The 19,962-nt window shown below is 37.7% G+C and overlaps 1 protein-coding gene across 1 annotated transcript in view; it reads right to left on the reverse strand.

The window, feature by feature from the left end:
• The window catches only part of MCM8 (minichromosome maintenance 8 homologous recombination repair factor), a gene marked incomplete in the record, with an annotated part of 35,960 nt that overhangs the window by 14,179 nt on the left and 1,819 nt on the right, over window positions 1-19,962 (reverse strand). The window contains 9 exon segments of the mRNA XM_072409653.1: window positions 530-728; window positions 1,935-2,086; window positions 3,947-4,032; window positions 4,610-4,808; window positions 4,892-4,995; window positions 6,413-6,559; window positions 8,893-8,975; window positions 14,711-14,803; window positions 15,268-15,464. Of these exon segments, the coding sequence (XP_072265754.1) occupies window positions 530-728; window positions 1,935-2,086; window positions 3,947-4,032; window positions 4,610-4,808; window positions 4,892-4,995; window positions 6,413-6,559; window positions 8,893-8,975; window positions 14,711-14,803; window positions 15,268-15,424 (1,220 nt within the window).

The raw sequence follows: 19,962 nt of genomic DNA on the forward strand, positions 1-19,962 counted from the left end.
GTCAGTCACAGTTCATACAGCCCAAAGTATTCTCAGGAGGATCCTAGAATTCCACGGACTCCTGCTGGTTGTAGATCAGAGCAGACGGATTCCGTTTTCTCATCCTTCCGTTGACCTATGGCTAATACCAGTTTACAAATGTCCAAAAAAATATGACCATACATTCCTATACAGATAAAACAGAACATTATCCCAAACTTCTTGTTGACTTTCTAATGTCAAATCAATGTTTGCTTTCAATAAAACAACACAAGGCCGAACTTGTGTAAAGGAATGATCACATATAGAGCAACCACCAATAACATGGTGAGACAATTGCTTTTCAGGAACTAAACTTTCGCTTTGTTCTTTTTTAGCAACATTAAAGTCACTGTAAAAGCTTCATCAGTAAATGTCAGTAAGTTAATGCTGGCAGACTTTAGAAAAAAAAATGCTAATTAAAGTAAATGCTTAGTGATTTAATGGACACATAAATCATTAATGTCAAATTACAACAAGCCATAATGGCAGCAAGATACAGTTTACTTACTTGACTAATAATTTTAGGAGACTCTCCTGTGCCTGGATTTCTTGAATCGCATACAGGTCTTTCAGAGAAAAGTCCATAGCTGCCCCATGCCTGGTGCTCCCCTCTATGTCTTTAGCTTTCTGACCTTTGCTGTTACTGACTGAATTTGCCTCGATGTACAGCAGAAACATGCATTTATTGTTTTTATTTTTAAACCCTCCTACACAAAGGAAATATAACCAAAATTTGGAATTAAAAGTTATTCTGTGGATGTCTTACCTTGAAGAGGTTTTCTACTTCCAGGCTTATGCAACTCTTTGACCACCAAGAACTTTTTAACATTGATAAAACAAACATAGTTTCTGCACATTCAGATATTCTATACACTATACATTTACATTCTATTGTTCTATGTGATTCATATTTCATGTGTGTGAAGAGACCTGCCTTCCTAAATCCTTATAGCTTGAGTAGATGATAAGGATAGGAGTTTTCACTGGGCTGTGATTTCTCACAGACAGATCAACAAGAGTGTTTTTTACAGCATTAGAAGATCATGATCATGATGTCAGACAGAAAACATAACACAGGGCACAGTTCTGAACAGCATCAACAAATTCATGACTGCAGTTATTACAAATGAATTCCTGGTATAAGTTTTCTTGTACATTCTTGCACTTAGTTACCAATATATGCAATATTTATTCTGGCACTTTTACATGGTTTTTGAACGCAAAACCATCTGGAATTCATCCCAAAATTATAAGCAGTTTTAAACTCAATGCCATGCAGCCATTGCTGGACTACATATAGACAGAAAGTGGCTGCATTCAAGTAAGGCGTACCTCTTCCTGTGCGACTGCCAGGACTGAACAAACACAAGAGCGTGGAATTACATCATCCCTGCCTGGCCAATAAAGATTAAAACAAGGAGGGGAGAAGGAGGAAGATGGAATACTTGCAATAGAATGGGGGCAGGTGAGTATGAAAACGGTTTAGTTCTGCTTTAAATCTCATATGTAGCCATTTTTTTTTATTAGAGCTAAGAAGGCCTAAAACTGAGAAGATGAGAAGGACTAAAACTTTTGCCACCTTTATACCCAGATGCATTCTAATTTTGCCCAGGGATAGAAAGCCATAAATGATGTCCTAATATCTGAATATTCACACACCAATTCCCCAGGCAATGTATGTGTTGTTTTATAGGAGAGTGGATGGAGGCTGTAAACTATATTACAAGAGAGCAATAAAACAAAAAAAAGTTATCCAAAATCTAACATAAATTAAATGCAGCCATCCTTCTAAAGAGCCTTCTAAGGAGCCAATGTTTTTCACATTAGCAGTACAATAACCTTTAGCTGTTGGCAGGTTTACATAATTGAGGCCTCTCAGTATTTGTCTCTCTGTAAGTTAGGTTGTCACATACCATCCTTTACATTCGACACTTTAACAACTCCTGTGATGGTCACCATATCTCCAGGAACACAACTATCCACCAAATCTTGAATTAGTTCACATTCAATCGTCCTTGGTATTCGCCCAGCTTCCCTCTGGTCATCTGACATCAGCTCCTGGACTCTGCAATCGCAAACAGTATGTCAAATGAAGAAAACATTATAAAAAATAAATAAATAAATAAATTGTCCAGAAAACTTGCTGGGATGATAAAAGAATAGAAAACTTGAAATTACAAATGTGTGTTATAGATAATACTGCTATATGCTATTGCAGGGGAAGAGAAAATGCAGGTAAAGTCTTTTTTATAATACACATTATATTCACTCTAACATGTACACTGTAGAAACATTGGACAAAGTTTAAAGCCTCATACAGATGACTGATAGACATCAGATGATTGTTGCTGGAAACAATCTTTTGTGATCATTTCCAGTGACAGATAAATGAACAAGCACTGTACATTCTGATCAACAAAGAGTACAGGATGAATGAGTGGCACCCCGCTGTGAGCTCCTCCATAGAAATGCACAGTGGTCGTTCCCAATCGGTCATTCGTCAAGCCACTGTGGCGGACTGTTACACATATCAGATTTTCACCCGAGACAAATAGTCATGCTTGTCTTGGGTGAAAATATAATGTGTGTGTGTAGCCTAAGGGTCTATCAGGATAAATGAGCGTTCTTATTGAGAAGCAGGTTTTACATGGCAGATTACAACGGGAAAACAAACATTTCCCATTAGCTAATTTTTTTCATTGGTAACCTTATTTGTACATAATCAAATCAATGAATGTTATAGCTTTGAATACTTTGGCTTGCCAAATATGCTTCGTGTTGGGTTCTTAGACTTAGAGCAGTGGCAGTAAACTTACTTTATATTGGAGACTCCTGAGATCACTAAAGGGTATAAACATACCCTTTAGTATAAAACTAAATAAACATATTGCTAAAAAAAAAGTTGTAAGGAACTGTAGACATTGTACAGGAGATGGTCAGAGACTGTGGACATACTATAGGAGTTATTGGAGGCTGGGGAAATGCTTCAGGAAATAGTCATAGACAGGAAACACCCTACATGATAATGCTGGAGATCAACGCTGTTATTCCCCCTTTACAAACTAATGATCCCTCATCTGTGCTCCCTGTCACTACCCTAAAAATTACCTTTACCTCATTTGATAATTCTCACAGCAAGATCAACACAAAAAGCTCAGAGGATTGAGGTTCAATTCTTTTGAATGGGCTGTCCAATGAACAACAATGCACAGAAAAGTTGCACAATGCTGCCCTTTTAAAAGATGATTGTGTGATTGGATGACAAAGGATCACAAACTAACATATCAGTTTGTAGCGGAGTTTAAATAACTCCCAGCGCTGCTTCTCCCTTCTTTTTTTCCTGTTATTTACCCACAGATATACACATATCTATCTACTGATATCTATCTTTCTGTATACATTTTTATTTAAATCGTAATATTTCACAACCTTGAGTAAAAGTACATTCTTATTTTGCAACTTTTACAGAAACAAAATATAAATGTCAAATATACAAGGCCACTGTGCTGATATATACACATCCTGTATTCTGTGCTGCATTGTTATCAGTGAATAGAACAAACATCTGCATGATTCATCTAAGACAGCGGAGATGAAACCATGAACTCTCTGCTCAGGTTCTGAAATAATTTTATTATCACCAAATCTTTCATATGGAAATATTGTCTGATATTTATATTCTTCAGTCACAAAAGTAGATAAGCCGTGATTATAAGCAAATCTCCGTTATAAAGCTCATGCTGAAAAAAACACGGATGATGACTAATAGCTGTATTGTTTCAGTTATTGTATACCAAGCACTTTGATCTTTAACAGCTTTCATACAGAACAGTTATGTATAAAAATACAAAATGAAGGTTGAACAGGACATTTATTTTTACCATAATGCACACAAACTTTGTTTTTAAACATGTGCTCCACTTACTTAATTGTCTGCCAGTCCACAGTTAATGTCAGTGGAGAACCTCGGTTGGGGGTAAATGAACGGCTACGGCATTCTGGTACAGGACACTAAAAGACAAATTTATTTTATTAAAGGGAGCTCTGTTATAACTATATATTTATCTTATCCCTCTTGGGTCTTATTAGGATATAACTAAAGACAACACTTAACCTCAACCAACCCTTGATGTCCTACTATTCAATAAGAGTACAGGTACATGGGGGGAAGTTATCCAAGAAAAAGGATCCAGAATAACACTTTTCAGAGCTTGCCATTGTTATAGCTAATGCTGAATTTTACCACAATGATGGCAACCACGTGATCTTTCTGCCTCCTATAACCTCATCTAAGAACCCCACTCCTAACCAAATTGACAGGTAGCATCTTAAAGAGTCATAATAAAAATAAATTGAAATGTAATGGGTACTCGTACTTCATAAGGCTTTCTGTACATTCACCTATCTCTAGTGCCAAACCTGGTGAAAGTTGAGATAGGTGAAAGTTACGTTATATATAAACTAAGGTGCAAGAATCGGACTGCCTCCTGACAATGGACATGTATAAAGTTTTATTGCAAACATTAGTTTACTCATTTACAGGAATCTCAAAATATTCTTTTATGTGTTGTAAATAAAAGCGATTTACCTTTGTTGGCAATATGTATTTCCCATCTGGAAAGGGAAAGCTCTGTACATCTCTACACATGTTACATACAAAGGCCATTTTGGTGCATAGTGGTTTAATATTACTAACTCGAACGACCGTGCCACGCAGTGCCACATATTTGCCATACAAATTAGCTCGGAGATTTTTCAGAGGGGTTAGTGGTTCATAATTGTACACCCTGGGAAAAAAATAACAAAAATGTAAGCAAAGTAAACTACAGATATAATAATTTTAAGGAGACAGATAACAAAGAGTAATTACCGAGCATGTATATATGGGACATCTACTATAGGTGTCTCTTCAATTGGAAGACCCTCCTGCTCCTGTAACTCCACTGCATGCTTCTCCAAGTCTTTGGTTAGCACCTGCAACAAAGACAGCACATTTTTGGGATGTAAAAAGTACATATTTTAAAGGAAGAATAAACGTAATTTATAGACATTTGCTTTTTCATACATTTTGGTAAATAAGGGTAATTTTATGGAAGGAAAAGTAAAAATGAACAATGATGTTTACTGATAATACAGTGGTTACAAGAAAAGCAAATATGATATCATTTATATCAAAAAATATACTGCTGCCTTCGCAACTTTTGTGACCACAATTTTAGTCTTACACTTAACGGTAAGCTGCACATTACAATTTAACAACAGCTGCGTACACACGTTCCAGGCTTGTCATTGGAAAGGATCTTTCATGACCCTTACCAACGACAAGACAAGACAAGATACATAAACAAAAGCTGTACATATAGCACCATTCTGCTCCATGGAGAGGGGAGGAGGGAGAATGAGCGGTACCCTGCTACGCTCTCTCCCCCTCACTTGTATTATGATCGCTTGCGGATCCATTAACAACATCAGGAGAGTGCTGTACACACGTCAGATTCTCATCCGATACTAGCGCTGAAGCGATTATCAGATGGGAATCATCCGTACGTAGCCTGGTCCTACATAGATTCATGCTGCATATATCACTGCCATACAGAACAGCTGTTTGGCCTTCACACCTTGCCCTCTCAGCAATTCTGCCACTGATGGCTGCACAAAAAAATCCAGGCAGCCCACACCCAACGAAAGAAGACTAGTTAGGGAAAGTGCCAAGGTAAGCATTGCAAATAGATGAGTGATGAAGAGTAACAGTAAGAGACGTGCAGATGAGTGGGTTGCAAGGGTGGTGCAGAGCTGCACAGTGTAAGAGGGCTGCAAGAGGGGCACAGAGGTAAGCCATACATTTTATATAGTAAGAGGACTTATGTTCTATTTAACTATTTTTTACACCCTCCCCTCCGTCACTGCAGTATGGCCACACCCATCATTTGGTGGCATTTATAGAGAGGAAGAGGGCCCATGGAGTTTTTTTTAGTCATACCCCAGCATCCAACATGCTCATGCTCACACTTCGCAATAGCCACAAAAAAAAACAGGAAATTATGCAATTTTGCAAAAATGTTAGCTGCCATTGTTTCTCTAGTATATAAGACAAGAGACGTTTACTGTTCTAAAAAGAAATCATTAGAAAAAAGAATATGTTAAATAAATTATATGATTTTGATGCATACTGTAAGAACATCAAAAGTCCTGGAACATTTACGAATTAGAACATTAGAGTTAGAGTAATAGGACTAAAAAATGATCTGACATGCATCAAGAGGTTTATATAGTTGAAGTAGTTCAGCTGCTTTATAAAATGTTAACAATCTCTAATGGATGAGAGCATTATGAGCACCAGCTGTTGCCTACCCGTTGGCCACCACACTGTGCGTAAGTGATTTGCACACACCTGGTGTATTGCTAGCCCCATACAATTCAGTATTTTTTCAGGCATTTCTTTCAGCTCAGTGGACAGGGGAACATATGCCATAAGGTCATCGTCTTCCAGAAGTTCCTTGTAATCCACAAGAATGCTTCCTTTTCTTTCAATTTCATCCTGCGGAAAACAAAATGCTTATTTAAGACTTATTTCTAAAGCAATAAACTGGCCCAAGTATGCAGACTCTTCACCAATGCATCTATACATTATAAGTAAAAGTAGATGGATGCCCCTCCAAATCATTTGGTTTGTTTCCATTGGATGGGTTGTTAAATAATACAACATTTTAGACAATGGTGCATATTCATACTTATAATAACAGTTTGAAGAAAGCCCTTTTCTATATCTATGGTATCACTGTGAACTAGGCCATTTCCAGTAAGATATGGTCTGCTGCTGTGTTTTCTGAACTTTTAACATAATGAACCCACTTGAAATAATTTTCAGGTCTTCAGGGAATCCCTGCTATAATTGATATATTCACAGCTCATAGTACATTAGTGTGGAGGTCAGTAGGCAGAATGCCTGTTATATTCCTGGCCACTGGGAAGAATGTCAGCCTTACAGATAGACAAAAAGATTATTGGTGTCAGGTAAACTAACCTGAGGGACACAGATGCTCATTTCTCGAGGAACTCCTAGCAACCTCTGGAGGAACCCTGGTTAAGAAACATAATTGGTACTCCTATCTATAACCAGGTTTGCAGGTCTTCAAATTACAAATGATCTTTTGGATCAACAGAACCACTAAATCTTAAATCCACATTATTATTTGTTTAGGAATAAGATGTCCATCAAACGTATATACGTGTGAAGGTCAGTCAACAACATTTTACAATCAAGTGTAAATATAAATAAAATATTTTAAAATGTTGAACAATCACTGATACAAACAGACATATATACACATATTACAATAGCTAAGTGGTTGGCACTCTTGCATTCCTACTCCAGGGTCATAGGAAATAAACCAAGGACACTCATTTCAAAGAGTTTACATGTTTCTTTCAAATGCACCAATGTCCTCCCACAATTACTTCTGCCTAAACACAGTAAAACCACTGGCTTTTAATACTCTAATATTTAATGAGTTTTGTTTGCAGTTAGGCGCTCCACAATCTTTTTTTTTTTTTTTTTTAATGCTGGATTAAAGGTCTGGAAGAAATACAAACGGTGCAGCAAGAATCAAATAAAAATACAAATGCCTCTTGTATTTACACAATAACTGTTTATACCAGGAATGAGCTTTAAAATTCTAACTTTGTCCCTATTAAGGAGACTTTGGCTGGGTACACGCATGCAATAATTGTCGTTGGAAAGGATCTTTCACAATCCTTTCTAACGACAAACTACTGCACGATGCATGAACGAGTGCTGTACATACAGCACCGTTCTGCCCTATGGAGAGAGGAAGGGTAGAACGATGGAGCGACATCCCGCTGCACTTCCTCCCTCACTTTCATTAGGATCGTTCCTTGTCCACCATCCATGGATCCGCCAGGACGGTCATTCGGACGACGGGTGCTGTACACATGCCAGATTCTTGTCAGTTATCGGCCCTGAGCCGATTATCCGGCGAGAGCCATTGCAAGTGTCTGCGTAGCCTTTCTTTTATATATGCCTGATATATTAAAGCTCTCCAAGACTGGAGAACATAGACTACCATGGGAAAACCTGGGTGATCTAGCAAAAATGTTTCTACTTGGCAAATGCTTTTAATCCTGGACCAGATGTATTCCAGGATGTAGGGTCACCCAGGTTCCGCTGTGACAGTCTATTTTCTCCAGTCTTAGTGAGCTTTAATAAATTAGGCCCAATCTGTTGACTGGGGATAAAAAATAAATATAATACATGTAAAGGTTATTCCTCATCAAACTAGTAACCCTGTTTTTTTTAGCAATTTGCATTAATAGAGGGGGCAGTTCTCCTCACTGTTCCAATACCTTTTAAATAGACAGTAAAGGAGGAGACATCTCCCAAATGGGGGCATGGTGGTAGAAAGTCGACAGATCTTTTATCCCTGCATTACACAAAGCAAGATAAAAAAAGGTTATCTAGAGTTGTGTGCACACCAGCAGTAGCACCTCTGACTGAGAAGAGGTTGAAGAAATTTGAGGAGGCATGTAAACAAAATAGTATTGCACACTGTTATGGTATAGCTAGCTGTGTTTAATACCAATATTTATATAATAAAGCTGTGCATCCACTGGTATCCAATCTTAAATTGTGATATATCTACAGTTGGGGAATATTGAGGTTCATAGAACACCTTTTATGAGCAAACAAAAGTTACTGTATGACCCCAAATGATTACTCTGCATATAGTGACGTGTTAATGCAATAATCATTTAAACATTTTTCACAATAAAAAGAAACCATAATACTTTTAGATGGGAAATTTGGGAGTGTGGATCAATGAGCTGCGTATTAAAATATTGTTTTCAACTTACCTTGTCATAATATTCAATATGCTTTGTGAAGAATCTTTCAAAGGCTTGAACTTTTAACACAAACGGGGAATTGTCACTGTAAGCTGGCAAAGGCATGAAAAAATAACAAGATTTTGTATTATGTGTATATGTATACAGTAAATAAAATATTACTGCCTAATAAAGGGCAGCTTTGTTTTTAAGTTTACATATCCATGTTTAACATTGTGTTTAACATGTAACTCATAACGGTACTCCAATTCTTTGCCACTCTTTGGTCATTCTGTGTAGGGGCACCGTTTGAGGATTTAATAACAGAGACGTGATGTCAAGCCTTGGTACATGGGGGTGGAAGGAGTGTTTCAATTAATGCATCCTTTCATTGAACGCTACAAACTCTTCAGAAGGTAAGGCTGGCGGCTCCCTAAAGCACCTGCTCATAGGAAGAAAATGTATATCAGTGTTCTCCCCGGCTCCTTTTAGCTGGGTTCACCACCCGGCAGTTTTCAGTAACCACCCGGCTGTTTTTGGGCAGTTGCTGAAAAGTTGGGTCACAATACAAGAGCTGCCACCCACCCACAGCTTCATCCCACCCACCTTAAAAAAATTCTGGGGAGAATACTGTATATAACTAGTAAATTAAAGTGTAATTACTCCACCTCTGTATATGCACCAGTAATGTAATGGATAGCACTCTCCACCCCTCGGTATTAAGCACTTCCAAAGCATGCACAGGGGACAGCTGGTAAAAAATGCTTGTTTCCGAGCTAATACCAGCTTCAGTAATGAAGAATGATATCTGGATTAATGGGAAAGCAGAAAAACTACACTTGCACTTTAAATGGTCTAGTCAATTAAAATATTGCAGCACCTACATAGGAGCTAGTCAAAGGGTGTTGTAATAATTTTAGGCCACAATTTTTACAACTAAACAAAATACAGTGTTTGCAGAGCATATTCAACTCACTTTGCTTCAACTGTATATTGATGGTTTATGTATTTGTCTTTGAAGTTTGTTATTTATTTGTGTAGTATAATGTTTGTGTCAAACTGAGAGCACATGCACATAAGTGCTCTTGGTTGTACTGTATACTTATGCAACATTGTACAACTCAAAATTTTATCTTGCCATTTTCTTTCTTTACCTCAGGGTTAGATCTTAGAATCTGAACAACAATAACGTGTCCCTCCACTGATCATTTACTTGTTTGCAAATACTGAATAGGAGATTACACACTATCCATAACATAGCAATAAAATAATAATGAAAAAAATAATAGAGAACTGATCCAAGTGCACTAACTGATGACAGACTAAAAAGATTTTCTTTTAACCATTTGTTATTTTTTGTCTTTTATATTAAATAGCAAATAGCAAATAACATCCCCTTTACCATGCTTTAAAAATTGTTAAATAAAGCACATGCTCTTTAAGAACCATCCACCCACATTTTGTGGCTGCATACCTAGAAATTAATAATATTTCTACAGATTCTATGCCCATCAAGGGGAATAAGCATGACACTGCCTGTTGTCATACATTGTTTGTAGATTGTGGGTGGCTTTTTCCCTCTCTGCAATGTATGGAAAGCTTTGTCGTAAGCTATGTACAGATATCTGATCTGCCTGAAAGTCACTATCTAAGCACAGTCAATATTTGAATTCTAGTATTATCTGCAGTAGAATAGCCATAGCTTCAGTTGCTCTGAGGAAGATCTTGCACACCAGAGTTTTGCCTTAGTGAAGGTCCTCCTTCTCCTCCAGCTAATAACACTCCTATGTGTTCTTTGAACTCCCAGCAAACATAACAGCAAATATAATCACAATGGTGACAGCCATCCTGGGTTCTGCCTACCTAAATACTACTAGTCCATATAAGAATATATTTGAGGCAATTACCCTCCCTAAGCTAAAATGAAAAAAAAAACTAATCTGTAGGACCATCAAAAAGAATTAAAGGATGTTACAAGGTAAGATTCAGACGCAAAAAAACAAAACAATTAGGTGGGGTTTTTTTTTTTAAAGGCCATTCAATATGTATTAAATTCATACATACAAATAGTACAAATGGTATTAGCACCAAAACATATAATCAGTAGTTCCTCACAGGGTAAATAATCATAAGAGGTCCCGCCGTATTAAGTATATGGGGAATTAGGAGCAGAAACTAGACATCAAAATTCCTACTAAATCAGCATCTTATAGAAAAAGGGAAACAAATGTCTCTCCTTCGTCGTTTCGCCTATTAGCTACTTCAGGGGTAATTATGTAGAGAGCATTTAGCTGATTCTGTGAACAAAAGCATAAAGGTATTGTAAGGAAAATGGTTAATATTATGTACTTGTTACCGTAGGGGGTAAAAAAAAGTCCAAAAAAACCCTGGGGGGGGGTTAAATATAAATTCTAAGATGGTATATGAAAAGATATAAGGTAATGTAATAAATGTGTGCTTAGGGTGGTGGGTAGAAATTGATCCAAGTTGTGTGTTGGAAACGTGTGTCATGAGCATAGACATGTTACATATTGGTGGAACAACTTGAAAGTAAAACAGTGCTTCCTTGGCACATAAAAAATGTTGGATGTTTTTATATATCTACATAGAAGTAAGTTTACAGAACATTTAACAATGAGTAGTTTTGCAGTTCTGTAATGGAACTACTACTCAGGCATTTCCCTGCCCGTACATAAGCAGTCATTTTTTTGAGGAGTGCCAATAAAGTGATTCAGCTGCACTAAACATTAGCCCGTAAGCCTTTTTATCAGGGATTTAACATAGACTTACAAATCATAAATTTGCAAAGCTTCACCTTTTCAAAGATGTAAAAATGTGCAATTAGATGTAATTATTCTGAACAATCTTTAAGAAATGCAGCAGGAGGAAATGTTTGTGTAAGATGCACAGCCGGAGTGAAGGAGAATAAGCAAGCAAGTAGAAGACTTTTGTCTAGTGTGTGTGTTACATAACAAAGCAGGAGAATATGAAATCAACTTGCAAAGAAAAAGTAGGGCAGAGGCTACATAACACATATTTCTGAACGGGGGAATACCGCAGCTTAAATTGGCTGAAGCTGAAGATAATCAGTAGAGCTTTGGTAATTTTTCTGCTGCTTGATGTATCAATAATATTAAAAAAAAAAAAAGTTTTTTTTTTTTTTAACATAGCAAGAGCTCTACATAAATTGCTTGTTGATGCTCACATAAATGTAGCTAACCAAGCCTCTTCTCAGAGTTCAATTTTGCCATATGTCACATCTCCCCTGGAGGAAGGTGAGCAATGAGAACAGAGGCACACGGCTTTTGATTGCTGAGCAGAACAGAATGTCTTCTGCATGTACATTATAATAGAAATGGAAAAGGTTGAGCCATTTTCTTACAGATTTTCCCATTTTCTGAATTCCTGTAAAGAATGACCTATTTGTCATTTTTTTCTACTGGTTTGCTAGTTTTTTTAAATATATTTTTTGTTTGCTTTTCTTACACACTACTGGATACATTCACAATCAAAACTGAACCCTTTTAAGAATTTGTAGCAGTAAAGAGTCACATTCTTATACAGTCATGGAGGCTACAGGAGTTGTATGTAAAAAGAACGAGAAAGTACATGTTGAAGAAGAAAACAAAAACAGCTCCTTGCTAGCTCTGCTACATAGATAAGTCAAACAACTATTTCTACTTACTTATACTCCTATTTTCCAAGTACTAGTAACACTTGTAAAAATGACAGCTAAATGGGAAATGGCAGGAACGAGCAGGAAAGTGCAAAGAGAATCCATCAGTGTAGCAAACTGTCCCATCTCTGTTTCCCTCAGGGATCCAGAGAGCACAGGTAAGGAATAAGAAGACATCTCCCTTACCATTTACTATGCATGTGTGTGAGAGTTACACCATCGCAGGCTGCTGTATGCCTGAAGGAAGAAGACACTTGCAGCAGAAAATGCTTATGCTAACATAGAACCAGTTGTTAAGGGTGAGTAAGGGAGATTGCAGAGCTGTCATCCCTGGACGATGGCAAACTGTGCTTGCCCACACACCTGATTTATGAAAGTTCCTCAAGCCCAGAGAAGATAGGTTATCATGCGAGAACCTTGAAAAGATTTCCTAAAAATTATTTGCAATCAGTTGGTAAATGCTTAAACCTTGCACCAGATCCATTGCATGTTTGCTGGATCACCCAGGTTCTCCCATGATAATCTATCTGCTCTGGTCTTGGAGAGCTAAATAAATCAGGCCTATTATTGTTAGTGCTCCAACGGTACTTGCATCCTCCAGCTGTGCTTCAAGCATCCAAAGCAGAGGTTACTGATGCTGATTTCTTATTGGTCACAATGGGTTGTGCATTCACATTTTTTTTGGCTCATCTCAACACTAGGGATGAGCGAGCGAGAATATGAAGTTCGATCTCGCGGCGAATCCGGCCTTTTTTTTCACTTACCGAAAATGTAAGCGAGAACGGCCTTCTGATTCGCCGAGAGGTTGAGCTCTCGCCAACAGGAGGATTTCCAGGGCTGCATCATGCCCTGGAAATCCTCTGCGATCTCCAGGCACTAGAAGTTAATTAACCTCTAGTGCCTTGGGGATCGCACACACTTCTCAGTGAATGCAGCCACAGCTGTATACTTATTGTAATATAAGTATCTCTTACAAATGATACATTTGTATCTGTAACAAATATATAATTTGTAAGAGATACTTATATTACAATGTCAAGAGGTTCCCCTTTGCCGGGCATCTTCTCAATGACTGCAGCTATGGCTGCATTCAATGAGAAGAGTGTGCAATCCCTGGGGCACTAGAGGTTAATTAACTTCTAGTGCCCCGGGGATCACAAACAGGAGGATTCCCAGGGCTGTATGCAGCTCTGGGAATCCTCCTGTTTTAATTTCCTCTTCCGATGGTTTCGCGAAATCGGTTCGGCCAAATTTCGCTAAACCATTGGAAGTTTTCGCCGGGATGTCAGAGGCTCATTCCTACTCAACACAGTTGTTAATCGTAACAACTGTTACGATTAGGGCTCCCTGCAAACCCCACAAAATAGAGTTATGTGTTTCATAGCCTGAATATTCAGGCCCAAAAGTCTCGAACAGCTGTGTGCTGTAATAAATAATTTGTGCCATAGACTGACAGTTTTTGATGTACAGTTAGCTATAAAAGTAAAAAAATGAATTTGCGTGGCACTGCCTTGCTAAATGAGGAACAGACCCTTACTTTGGGGATATTAAAATGTTGACATACACTCTACCTCCTAGATCAAGAAGAAATTAAGAGACAGAATGAACAAATAAAACAATTCTGCAATTTTGATAAAAACAAAACAAAGTAAAAAGGATATAGGGTTGCGTTTATAACATATTGCTTACTAATTTTTCTTTTGTAATCTATGCATCACTGCAAGCAGCATACAGAATTTTAAATCTATTTTAGTATTTATTAGAATACTCAACAGGAACCTCAATATCCAATAGGAATAAAGCAAGAGGGCAACAAACAAAGGAACATGTTGCAATAAATGTGTTTTTTATCCTGCCATAGATATATGTCTTCTTTGAGGGGGACAGGGTTAAGAGCATGACCAGCATAAAAATGGTTTCATATACTGCACAGAGAAGTTGTGTGTCTTTCCTGACCCCTGACAACAGTAATCATGAGCACAAATTGAAAAATGTTGCCCTGTTAAGGATAGTTGATGAAACACAAAGGAGAAACACAGACAGCAGATGACTGATAGCATGCTGGATATAAAAAAGGGAACAGAGAGAGCATAAGCACTTTTCCATTTATTACTGCTGCATCAGGATCAGTGTAGAGATGCTCCACTGTAACTCAAGTGTTTTATGTCGTACCTTCAGAGAAATAAAGCTTCCATCCTTTGTAAGGGACATATTTATCCAATGTTGTCTGGGTAAATCGAGGTCTGGCAGGTGCTCCAGAGAAACCTAGACAGGTAATTGAAAATAAACATGCTGATTTAGGTGAATGACCTATCCCCCTGAAATCTTAGCTAGTAACAAAACTCAACATATAAGTTCCTGTGAAGAAAGGAAATAAAGTTCCTACAAACACACTGTAATAAAGATGTGTGGAATTAAAAACAACAAATATAAGGCAGGGGTATTAAAGGAGTTGCGTGAAACAGGGCTCTTCATCAATCCACTCCGTTCCCATTACTGTCAGTTCTGAGGACAGCTATGATACCTCTGCATTTCATATCTATTGGAGTTTCATTAACATGCATTGCAGATGTGTTTTAGGTATTGGTATGTGTTAAACAGGATTTTTTTATGTTATCATTTATTTCAATAGATGATACATTAAACTAGAAACCACACAAAAGAGGCAGCAAAAAAGTTTTTTTTTTTTTAATGCATCCATTTTGATAGAAAAAAATGGTCTCACTTACATGAAGGATCATTTCCAGTGTTTTTTTGCCAAAGTCCACTCTGCCCCCTCCCATTGCCTCTTTGCTTCCAGGGTTGGCCTCTCCATGCCCCTGAATATTGATTCCCTCCTCTGCCACCTCTCCAACCTCTCGATCCTCCTCTCCAGCTCTGACTCATTCCATAGCATTAGAGATGACTCAGCCAGCAGTTCTGTTCTCTGTAAATTAAAGGGAGACACAAGAAAAATGATTGTGCTGAACATTTACTTAGGATGAAAAACCAGGAGCAGCTATATTCTTGGATTCAGTATTCTATTTTTATTTATTCAAATATTTCCAGCATTGACACCAATAGTTGTGCACAGACACTATTTTAGGACAGTGTATTCCTGCTGCAAGTGGCCTGGTAGTAAGAGCTATGGCTATGAATACATATACATAACTGTCAACCAAAGACATTGGCTGCCATAAAGCAGTGGTAGGCAAATTTTGGTGGTCCACAGAATAAATGTGGACATTTCTATTGCAATTTTATGTTTTATTATTATTAAATCAAAAATATGATTCTAATATTCTGAATTCTGACAATTTTCACCTTCATATTGCACTAAATTCACAAACTGTACTAGAGACGGATAAACAAGCGAGGCGCAGTGTGACCTCAGATGCTCTTTTAGGTAAGTATGACCTTAATTGTGTTTTTTTACTCATTATGGGTTTATTTCATTCCATCTAAGACCAGACAAGAAATGATAGTTATCAAAGTCAAACTATTTGATGCCATTAAATATAACAGAAAATATACAGTTACCATCATACTTACCTAAAAGAGTATCTGAGAAATAAATAAAATAAAGCAATCGGATGAGAATCAGTATTGGCGGAGCGGGGTGACTGTTGTAATGGTGAAAACGGTGGTGAAAAATGGTGTCATTCACAATACAAGAATTTATTAGAATATTTTTTTTTGTTTTATTAATAATAAAACATAGAAATTGCAAATATGTCCAATTTTTTCTGTGGACCACCAAAATTTTCTCGCGGACCACCAGTGCTCCATGGACTATAACCACATGTAGATTTTATTTGCAGTCTGCGTGACTACGGGACCATGCAGGAGAACAATCAGGAGACAAGGACAAAGCATCCTGCATCAGGAAGGTAGTGCATGAAGGTAAAATCACCAGGTGTTATTATTTCAATGGAATTTGTAGAATTAAAAAACAATTGAACTGCAGGGTCTTATGATCAAACCCGGCCAGGACACCATCTGCAAGGAGTTTGCATGTTCTTAGCAATGGTTTCTTCCACACCTCAGAAACTATGCAGTTAGGTCATTAGACTACCCCAGAAACTGTATGGAAGAAAAACGCAGCACAACCCACATGCAGGGCAAGCTGCTGGACACAATATTGATGCACGAAAAGAATAAATATATCTATTCACATGTGTTAACCTAAGGGAGATTGTATTAAAATTAAATAAACTTTAGATAATTTTTTTTTTTTAATAGACATTAGGACTTTTATTTACATAGCGTAAAGCAAACCAATACCTTTTTAGCAGAGAATAGATTTAGATTCAACTCTCTATACTCTCAGCCAACTTTCTTTGGGAATTTGTGGCTGGCTACAATGTCACCACTGTATCCAGGCAGCTACAAATTACTTGTTCCATGGTGATCAGAAGCCACATTTAGTAACAGAAGTAGCTTTTGAAGATGGACAAAATGTTGCTTGTTCCAAACACTTCAATAAGTCAAATGATTAAAAAAAAAATGCCACTTCAGAAACACAGACCTTGCATTAACTGCAGCTCATTTATTTCATGCAGAATTGCTGAGAGCAGTTCTGTGGCCGAAAGAAATTACAACTACAAAATCACCATTGTGACACAGGTCTTAGGCTTAGTCTACACCAGGTATAGGCAAAATACGGCCCGAGGGCTACACATGGCCATTGGGCTTTTTAATCTGGCCCATTAAAAGTTAGTACAAAGTTGTCCACTGGCAAAAAAAAGTGACCAACAACACTAAACAAAACTAAATGTAATTTGAATGTATGTTTTTTTTTAACCTTTAGGTAATGGGTTTTACACGTAATTTATATTACTTCATACAAACACTTTCCATCCATCTGCCCACCTATCAAATTTGAAAACTCGTTGTGGACCTGAGTCAGTAAATTTGCCCATCCCTGGTCTACACAGACCTTTTCCCCAGTGTTTACCCTGAGGCTTTAAAAGTCCATGCTTGAAATTCCCATTCATTTCAATGAGCTAATCTACATCAGGACGTTTCCTTGAGGCACGTTTATGAGCATTATCTATATCGTTGCTTGCAATGTTTAGAAAATTAAAACGTGGGGTTAACGCTGGAAAACGCCCAAAAACGCGGGAAAATGCTTCCATTAATTTCAATAGGGCGTTTTCTCGTGTTTATAAGCATTTGAAACGTAAATGCAGTATAGACGTTTTCCAGCGTTTTAAAAGCAAGCGTTAATAAAAGTGCATAAAAACGCATATAAACGCAGTAGAAACGTTTACATGGTTTTAAAGAAAAGTCCGTGTAGACCCAGCCTTAGTGAGAACTAATATTACGTTTTAATATGCAGTCATGATATATCACATTCACTTTTGATATTTTGTTTTAGAACAAGATACAATTGACAGGTTGACATTAAAATGTAACAAAGCGATATTTAGAGGAAAACTAAATAGGAAATAAAGCTCATCTGGACACATATGAAGGATATGCACATACTACAGGTTTTTCATTCTATATCTGGGCTGTGTCTTCTGTTTGGAAGCAAGATATCTTCAGCCATATTTCTGCAATTTCCACTTCTACACCTAAACAAGTTATCTACAAGTAAGCATGTTGGACATATTTCATGCAGGCAGTTACCGTCTGAACATGTGCAAATCTCAGTTGCTCATAATGTAAATGCAGTGAATATCAATGTTTTCACAGGGAAAAAAAGCTCCGTACAAGTTATTTTTGTAAGTTTTAAAGCGGATAACAGTAAATGCATCTGTCAAGTTTTCATTGCAGTAATCAGTGGCCCTGGGGGGGAACTTCCCTCTATTTCCTGGCTCAGTGACACAACAGTTAGTAAAGTTTCTCCAATGAGTACACAAAAAATAAAAAGATACAGCTAACCACACAATTTACTATCTTCTTTAGATCAACCAACAACTGTGCAATATAAGGGCTTGCTTACGAGGATACAAATTGATTGGATAGTTGGAGTCAGTGATTCCCAAGCACTTTGCCGTAGCACATTAGTGTGCTGTGGGAGATCATCAGGTGAACCATGGAAAATTATCTTATTTCACTCAATTGGTCCAAAATTATTATTTATTGCATATAATTTGTCTTCGTTCCTCTATGCCAGTGACACATAGGGCCTGATTTATTAACGCTCTACAGGGCAGAGAGGATACACTTTCATCGGTGAAGCTGGCTGATTCAGCAAACCTGGAATGGATCTGGCCCAGGATTAAACATATTTGCTAACAAATCGCAAATGACTTTTAGAAATCTATTCCAGGTTTGCTGGATCACCAAGCTTCACTGCTAAAAGTGTATCCTCTTCAGCCTTGGAGAGCTTTAATAAAAATCAGGCCTATAGTGACAGGCAGAACAAATAAATACTCTTCCACTAGATGGCAGCAGGTAGCTAATTAACCTGTGACATTTTTGTTTGGTGGTGTGTTGTGGGATTTTTCCAATGTAAAATATGTGCTGTGACTCAGGAAAGATTGGAAAACACTGGTATAGGTAAGCCTTCATATTGCATACTTAAGAGACCAACAATCACAGTATTCATAGCTGCTGTCCCCCAACATCATTTACTGATAGTCCTGGTGGATCAATGAACAGCAGATTATAGACAACCCATGCAGGGGTTGTGTAATGTACTTTCCCATGCAGGAGGACACAGCAGGGTGCCATTGCCCTCCCTTCTCCCCTCATCATAGAACTAAACGGCACTCATTGTGTGGTGCTCATTCGTCTTACTGTCATTGGAAAAAAAAATAAGGAAAGATTTCCAGCAACAGAAATCCAATGTGTGCATAGCCTAACTCTTTGTCACTTAGCTAATGGAAATGCTTTTACTTTTACCCCTGCTGTGTTCTCACTGAAGAAATTCCACACCATATCTTGTCACATTGTCACTACAGAAAGTGAGGTAAAATCTCAAATGGAACACAGCAATAACAACTTAGCATTGCAAATTTGCATTGTAATAAAAAGTTTTTTTCTTGTGTTTTCTGGTTTAAACAACTCAACTGCCATTATTGAAATAAAAAAAAAAAACAATCAAAAGAAGTTCATACTAACTTGTTTACTTGGTTTTTAGAATCCTTACACTATTCAAAAGCTTTGGCTACCTCCACTGCATGCTGTGGTTCCTCCTATCAGGCCTCTATATTACTATAGGACACCGTTATTGATGTAGGGATGGATGGTAGGTACCGAGCAGGGGCCCAGGCATCCAGCACACCCAACACTTCTGCAGCAGTAGCCAAGCTCTTCTGGTTGGGGTTGGACAGGGAGTAATAACAATCAAGCAGGATGGGACGAGGAAGACCATTCCAGAGAGTTGGGGCAGCTCTAGAAAAGTCTTGTATCCATGCGTGTGATGAGGTTATGAGTGAGGAAGTCATTAGTAGGTCATTGGAGGAGCAGAGAGAGCGGCAGGGGGAGTATTT

This window comes from Pyxicephalus adspersus, chromosome 4 (genome assembly GCF_032062135.1).
Source record: "Pyxicephalus adspersus chromosome 4, UCB_Pads_2.0, whole genome shotgun sequence".
Taxonomy (NCBI): domain Eukaryota; kingdom Metazoa; phylum Chordata; class Amphibia; order Anura; family Pyxicephalidae; genus Pyxicephalus; species Pyxicephalus adspersus.